The sequence below is a fragment of the Mus pahari genome, chromosome X (genome assembly GCF_900095145.1).
Source record: "Mus pahari chromosome X, PAHARI_EIJ_v1.1, whole genome shotgun sequence".
Taxonomy (NCBI): domain Eukaryota; kingdom Metazoa; phylum Chordata; class Mammalia; order Rodentia; family Muridae; genus Mus; species Mus pahari.
In genome coordinates, this window is record NC_034613.1 from 5,792,561 (window position 1) to 5,800,976 (window position 8,416).

The following is an 8,416-nucleotide window of genomic DNA, read 5'->3' on the forward strand; positions in this document are numbered from 1 at the left end:
CTGTCCTGGAACTCACTTTGTAGACCAGGCTGGCCTCAAACTCAGAAATCCGCCTGCCTCTGCCTCCCAAGTGCTGGGATTAAAGGCGTGCACCACCACACCTAGTGAAGTTTGCTTACTTTAAAGAAGAAAAGCCTGGGCTGCTAGCAAAATGGCTCAGTGAGTAAAGATACTGGCTATAAGCCTGGCAATCTGGGTTTGATTCTCAGGGCCCACATGGTAGAAGGGGACAAAGGGACTCTTGAACGCTGTCCTCTGACCTCCAGACCCACACACTTGCATACATATACACACAAAATAAATAAAATGTAACTAAGAAATTTGACATCTTGAAGCTGAGGGTGATGGTGTAGACCTGTAATCCTAGCATTTGGGAGGTAAAGAAAGAAAGCCCAGGAATTGAAGATTATGCTTGACTACATAATAACTTTGAGGTCAGCCTGGCCTGTATGAGACCCTGACTCAGTAACCCCCTACAGAAGAAAAACCCAGAAACTGTTCAGCTGCAAGGGAAAGAAAAGCTTTTAGTGCGTTTAAGATAGTTACTGTTAAGGAAGTTAAGAACTTCCTTACTGTTAAGAAGTTAAAGAGGGGGAGGGTGTGCCTGTCTCAGCCTCTAGATTCTGCTTTTCTAGAGACAACATTATTTCTGTGACCCAGTTCCTCAGTTTCTGGGATCCTGTGCATACACCTCTCTCTAATTTTCATTTAGTCTATGTCAGGATTGATCTTGCTCGGACTGAAAGCACGAAGAGCAGCCAGTAGTTCTCAGCCTGTGGGTCATGACCTCTTTGGCTGTTGAATGATCCTTTCACAGGGTGGCCTGAGACCATCGAAAAATATAGGTATCTGAATTCTACTTCATAGCAGGAGCAAAATCCCAGTACTCTCACAACACAAGGAACTGTATGAAAGGTTGCAGCATTAGGAAGGTTGAGACCCACTGACATAGAGGTCAGAGAGAAGCTTGCTGCCCATGGTAAAATGTGTGTCAGGGCGCATGGTCTCACACACAAAGCCTCAGCACATTTGACCATGAAGGGAAAGTGCTGCAGCTGTTACTAGACTGGCCTGACAGTTCACACCTGTAATCCCAGCATCTGGGAGGCCAAAAGCAGGAAGATTGAGGACTTAGAGGCTATCCTCACCTACAGGATGGGTTCATAGCTAACCTGAGCTGGGTTACATGAGGCTTTGTCTAAGAAAAACAAAAATGACTTATGGTTGGCCACACTACCTACTGCCATCAGATATACAGTAGTTTGTGTACCTGCCAGCACCTCTGGACCCATTTACAAGGTCCTCCATGCTCAGTCTAAAGGATTAGTGTGAGAGTATAGCTGTGTGTAGCCAGTACTGGTTTAAGACAGTCTAGAGGTGACTGGCTAGATATTGTTGTTGCCTTCCAGATCCAACTGAGATGGAAGAGTATCTGCTTAAGACTGCATTTCAGTGAGACTCATACCTAGAATTCAAACACTCAGAAAGCTGAGGCAGGAGGATTGTCTTAGGATTTCCGTTGCTGTGAACAGACATCATGACCAAGGCAACTCTTATAAGGACAACATTTAATTGGGGCTGGCTTAGGTTCAGAGGTTCAACCCATTACCATCAAGGTGGGAACCATGGCAGCATCCAGGCAGGCATGGTGCAGGACGAGCTGAGAGTTCTGTCTTTATCCAAAGGCAGACAGGAGAAGACTGACTCCCATGCGGTTAGGAGAGTCTCATTGCCCATCCCCACAGTGACACACTTCCTCCAACAATGCCACACCTACTTCAGTAAGTCCACACCTCTTAATAGTGCTACTCCCTAGTCCAAGCATATTCAAACTACCATATTCCATTCCCTGCCACCCTCCCTCCACCCGTAGGCTGGTTCAAACACATAAGTCTGTGGGGGCCTTGCTAACCAACATTGTTTGTATATACTCAGTCCAGGGGGTGGCACTATTAGAAGGCATGGCCCTGTTGGAGTAGGTGTGTCTCTGTGGGTGTGGGCTTTAAGGCCCTCATCCTAGCTGTCTTGAAGTCAGTATTCTGCTAACAGCCTTCAGATGAAGATGTAGAACCCTCAGCTCCTCCTGCACCATGCCGGTCTGGATGTTGCCATGTCCCCACCTTGATGATAATGGACTGAACCTCTGAACCTGTAAGCCAGACCCAATTAAATGTCCTGATAAGAGTTTCCTTGGTCATGGTGTCTGTTCACAGCAGTAAAACCCTAACTAAGACAAGCATCAATTGTCCCAGTAGTCCCTTCTGTTCTTGACTCTAAGGCCAGAACCACATGGCCAAAGTTGCTGAGTTCTGCTGCTTGCTGGGACTGGAACATGGCCCCTCCTTATTCTATTACCAGCTTTCTGCTTTCCAATTCCCTTATTGCCTAAATTTGGCTGTCCTAGAACTTGCTCTGTAGATTGACCTTGAATTTAAAGATCTGGCTTTTGTATTCTGAATGCTGGGATTAAAGGCATGTACTACCATGCCTAGATTTAAGCTTTTCTTTGCCTAGAATTTGCTCTGTACCAGGGTGGCCTTGAACTCAGAGATCAGCTTGCCTTTATCTCCAAAGATTAAAGGCTTCTACTACCACACTGGGACCTAAGCTTAGCTGGATGGGATCTTGCCACAAAGCCACCACTCCCTTAATCTGTTTATCTCCTGGAACAAAGGATTCAGGTCCATTTCACTTCCTGGTGCCCCATTATTACTTGAACCATAAATTTTATGTTTCCTTTCTCAGCTTGCAATGCTTGTTTGAAGTGCTCTTCAGGAGACTTAAGCAGAGAACAAAGTCTCTGGTCTTCTTTTGAGACTTCCTTTGTCAATGCAATTACTATAAATCTCTTTACCTTAACCTCAGCCTTTTCAGAAAAGGGCAAAAAGCAGCCACATTCTTTACCAAAGTATCACAAGAACTGTCCCTTGGCCACATATTAAAATTCTTTTCCTCTGAAACCTCTAGAGCCAGGCTTCCACAGTTCAAATCACTCTCACTAACAAAATCTTCCATATTCCTACTAGGATGACCCATTAAGCCTCATTTAAAGCATCCCACTGCTTTCCAAACCCAAAGTCCTCAAATCCACATTCTTCCAAACAAATTCATGGTCAGGCCTATCACAGCAATACCCGAGTACCTGGTACCAACTTCTGTCTTAGTTAGGGTTCTACTGCTGTGAACAGACACCATGACCAAGGAAATTCTTATAGAGGACAACATTTAATTGGGGCTGGCTTACAGGTTCAGCTCATTATCATCAAGGCAGGAACCTGGCAGCGTCTAGGCCGATGTGAGGCTGGAGGAGCTGAGAGTTCTATGTCTTCATCCAAAGGCAGACAGGAGAAGACTGGCTCCCATGTGGTTAGGAGGAGGGTCTCATTGCCCACCCCCACAGTGACACACTTCCTTCAACAAGGCTACACCAAATAATACTGCTACTCCCTGGGCCAAGCATATTCAAATTACCACAAGGTTTGGTGTCAATTCAAGGCCAGGTTCAGCTACATAGCAACACTAAACCACAGCTAAGACCTGGACTTCTCTCTTTCTGCTCCTTAGTTTCCACTATTAAACTTCTAGAAGTTCTAGATAAAAAATAAAGTTTCAACTGCATAGCTCAGCTCTCAAATAAGGCAGTCCTACAAAGTAAAGAGGAGGAGTCTGTAGTTAGCAGTCTGCCAGTTGGGTGTGGCAGGAGGCATCGACTCTGTGCGATTGGAACTAACACTTCCGTACAAAGCCAGGGAGGCGGAAACAGCTGCATCTGCAGTAATGGGGAATAGTGATAGTATCTTAGGTAGGGTTTTATTGCTGTGAACAGACACATGACCAAGGCAACTCTTATAAAGGACAACATTTAATTGGGGCCGGCTTACAGGTTCAGAGGTTCAGTCCATTATCATCAAGGTGGGAGCATGGCAGCATCCAGGGAGGCATGGTGCAGGAGCTGTGAGTTCTGCATCTTGAGCTGACTGCAGCCAGGAGAAAAGTGACTCTTCTGCACTGGGCAGAGCTTCAAAGCCCATCCCTCAGTGACACACTTCCTCCTAGAAGACCACACCTCTGCAAGTACCACTCCCTATAGGCCAAGCATGTTCAAACTACCGAATTGTTTGCCTACCAGCAAAAGGGAACAGAAAGACACTCAGTGTTCTGCCTCTGCACTGGGAGCGGGACTTATTTCCTGGGACATTTTTAATCCCAGGGATTTCTTTATATGGATTTATATGAGGGTTAAATGTATATTGCCTAGGAAGCCTCCGATTGAGAAGTTAACATAAAGCCTGCTCCCAGTCCAATGGCAGCTCTCTGGTATTGAGCTGAAGTAAATGTAAAACCTCTGTTAGTCCTTGCCGTCACTACACAGAGCAGAGAGACCCCCACAGGTAGGCCTCCAAATACAAACTCAAAAATGTATAAAACATGGGCAGGGCCAGTTGACCAAGAAACAGAACATCAAATAACTAACATACGCACATAACAGATAAGACTTATAATTGATTAGCAAGATTGTATGTATTTGGGTCTGAAACATCCCTTGGAATATCATTTTAGTGTGCTTGGGCACCTACCATCAGCGCCATCACTCCCTACATTCACAATACCCTTAGCTGTGTCCTAGGAGGGCCCACTTCACAGAGGACAAGAGACTCCCCTGTGCGGTGTCTTCTGAGTACATGATGGCCTCAGATTAGACTGTATGTAGTCAAGATTGAAAAATTCTGTGCAATACATATACACTCAAAATGCACATGAAATGGAACCAATTCAGCAAATAAATCCAAGAAAGAGGGACTTAATGGAAGTCCTTTGTGTCAGCTTTGAGCTCCCCACAGGAAGGCACCCATAGCTGTGGGCCCACAGTTGAGATCAGTCTCTTCTGTTACTTTAAGCTGTGGTGAAAGTTTAAGGAATTAAGCCAGGCATGAGGGCACACATCTGCAATCCCAGAATTCTGGAGGTGGAGGCAGGAGGATTGTTAAACGCAGGCTAGGCAAGGCTGAATAGCAAGTCAGCCATCCCAATAAAGCAAAAAATAAAATAAAATAAGAAAAGACTTTGGGTAGGTGGAGCACTTGCCAAGTATACACAGGCTGTCATTTCTCTGCATTTGTTCCTTAGCACAGGAAAATTAAACCAGCAGCAGCAACTTCAAGACCTGTCAGTTGGGTATGCAGAGTGCCTCGTGCTGGTTTGCAGTAGGAGTACTGCCAGATACCCCTTGCCCTCATGTCTCCTACCTTGTCTTTCTATGTTCCAGGTGGCCCTTTCCATGGGCCACCGCATTGTCACCAGTTAGCTTTGTCTTTGTTTTGAGACAGGGTCTCACTTTGTAGCCATGGCTATCCTGGAGTTCCCTGTGTAGACCAGGCTGCCCTGATCCGCCTGCCTCTGCCTCCTGAGTGCTTGAATTAAAGGTGTGGCCGCCGTCGCCACCACCGCTATAGCCACTGCCACCTTTGTTTATAAGGCAAATCTGATTGTATCCCTTACTTTTTGCCTGAAATCAGTCAATGGTGTCTCCCTGCATATAGGTTCAAGTCGAGATTCTCCACAGCTTCCCTAGTTCTAGCCTCCTCTCCTGCCATCGTCCTACTTTTGAAATTTTCTAGCCAGAGTGAATGACAGACGTGTTCCAAATGATATCTTTCCCAAGAATAAATTTAGCTTTTCAGACAGTGTACACAAGGAATTGGTCCCTGCCCCCCAGGTCTGACATGTGTCCCACTTCAGCATGGAAAAGGCTGCCACAACAACACATTTCCACTCTAAGTAGCTAATCTGTAATATAATTGAAGGTAAATATAATACTCTATCGGGAGAGAATGCTTGTTCGTGGCAGGTCCCCTTATCCCTTTGCAATTTTTCTCTTGTGTTTAACCCTTTCTAAAAAAATGATGCTGGAGACGAAACCAGACATTCAGGCATAGATGGCAAGCCTCTAGCACTGAGCCATCCCCTTACCCTGCTGTTTCCAGTATCCTGGGAAGCCGGTCCTTCTTTCCTTTATAATTGGACTGTATGTGTATTTATTCTTATTCATGTTCTCGATTTCTCTCTCTCTCTCTCTCTCTCTCTCTCTCTCTCTCTCTCTCTCTCCTCCCTACCTCCCCCCTCTCCCTCTCTCCCTCCCTCCCCTCTCTATTGCTGGCCCTATAAAGTCTTAAATGGTGGTCCATTTGTCCCAGGTTTGTACAAATGAAACCACACTGCATGCATGCGTAGATGTTCTTTGCTCAGTGTTATTTTTAAAAATATATCACTGGAGGCCAGGCAGTGGTGGTGAACATCTTTAACCAGCACTTGGGAGGCAGAGGCAAGCCTGATCTATAGCCTGGTCTACAGAATGAGTTCCAGCACAGCCAGGGCTACACAGAGAAACCCTGTCTCGAAAAACCCAAACAAACAAGTATCAGTGGTGCTGAGTCATCTTCCTGCTTTGTGTCCTACTGTCTGAACAGGCCCCAGTTGTCCATTGTGTTAAAGATAGTCTTGTGCATGTCTCTTGGTTCACATAGAGGTGGTTTTGTTCAGGGCTAGGCTTATAGATCACAGGATCTGTAAACCTTCAATTGCATTGGTTGCCACAGAAAATTCTCACAAAGTTGGACTTTCTTCTTTTAGTGCCGGTACCAGTGTCTTTTCCAGGAAGCTGCCAGTTCCTGGCTCCTCTGCAGGTAGATAGGCAGCTATTACTCCACTTAGGAAGTCGTAAGTGTCTGTTAGATAGCAAATCGTAGACCTTTAATCAGAATGATGTTTTAGTCTTAAAGTACTTTCCTATTTATATTTTTTCCTTTCCTCATTTGTAGAACACCCAAAGTCCCTATAACCTTGCATATAAGTATAACTTGGAGTATTCAGTGGTTTTCAACTTGGTCCTGTGGATTATGATCGGCTTGGCCTTGGCTGTGATAATCACCTCTTACAACATTTGGAATATGGATCCTGGATATGATAGCATCATCTATAGGATGACAAACCAGAAGATTCGAATGGATTGAATTCTCCTTATGCTAGACTTAGACAACAGGTTTGGTAATTGGCTGTTTTGTTAAAGTATATCTTTTAGTGTTGTTTAAAGTAGACAGTATACCTTAAATTTATTAAAAAGAAAACATAGATTTTGTTCTCTATTTTGTGTGTGCCTATTGTTTCTTTAGAGTGATTTATAGTGTTGACAATTTGAATTGTGATATAGATTCAATGTGCTCAAATATTGTTGACATAGCCATTTAATAATGTAATTTCATTCCATTTAATACATGTGGAAATATGCACTGAGAGAAATGTAAACCACTTAGAATAGTCGTGTTACTCACGTTGGAGAATGCACTGGGTTTCTTAGAGAAGCTTTCAAATGCTTGACTTCCTTGCACAGGCTACCTAGTTCAGCTGTTAGTCAATATCAACTATTTATAAATGTCTTGATCTGATGTAAATATCTCTGAGACAGGAGGAAATATGTTAACTAAGAGCAGCCCAAAAATACTGGATATGCTTCTACAATCGCTTAGTTCTGGACGTGTATATGACTAGCAAGCTAGCTGTTTTTAATTTCTTCTGTAAGTTTGGTGATCTGTGTGGTTTAGTAGAGATATTAAAAATATTAAAAATACTATGTTGATTTCAGAAGAGACTAGCTTTGTGGAATATAGATGCTTGTAATTAGGTGTATAAAAACAAATCTGTGGGGGATATCTTGAAGCATGAATATAAAATATTTTTATTTCTGTAACTTTCCCCCTGTGAAGTTACTCTGGTTTGTGTGTGGTATGGCTTCAATCTGTAGACTATAATGTGGAAGTGGATGATTGCTACTGGTGATGTGCAAATGGACCAATATCTATATAGAGTGACAAATAAAGATAATGATTCCAAATCTGTGGCACTACAGATCTGAATTTATATTATAAAAACCTCATTAAACAGGGTGTTATTTCACCAGGACTGGCTGTTTTATTATACAAAGGGTGAGTTCATACTTTTTCCTACATTTGCTTATTCTCATTGCCTCCTAAGACTTTGTGCCAGTGTAAGGAAAGTATTTTAATTGCTGTTCCTGTTACTGAACTTGTGCATTATAAATTTACACTTGACTGTGTAGGAAAGGTTTAAATTTTCCTGTAGCCTTTTAAAAGATGAACAAACACTTGGTTAGAAAATAAAGGGCTTTCTAAGGTGAGGAATTATGGTTAAAGTTTTATTTCTTAAAACACATGTATTTGAAATTTTAATTTCCTGCCTGTATTATGTGGCACCCCATTTCCACCAGAAACGGCCCCTAGTTGGCTTGTAGCTGAGTCCACCTCTTCAGAAACACTCATCAGCTCATTTCTAGACAACACTGAGCACGGCAGCTTTGAAAGGGGGCAGTAGTTTGCTCTGACAGATGTTAAATTTCCACTCA

The 8,416-nt window shown here is 43.5% G+C and overlaps 1 protein-coding gene across 1 annotated transcript in view; it reads left to right on the top strand.

Annotated features, from left to right (window-relative positions):
- Atp6ap2 (ATPase H+ transporting accessory protein 2) overlaps positions 1–7,888 on the top strand; it is a 29,038-nt gene extending 21,150 nt beyond the window's left edge. The window contains exon 8 of the mRNA XM_021188150.2: positions 6,819–7,888. Coding sequence (XP_021043809.1) covers positions 6,819–7,010 — 192 coding nt within the window. The 3' untranslated portion in view covers positions 7,011–7,888. The remainder of the gene's footprint in view (positions 1–6,818) is intronic.
- Positions 7,889–8,416: the final 528 nt, after the last annotated feature.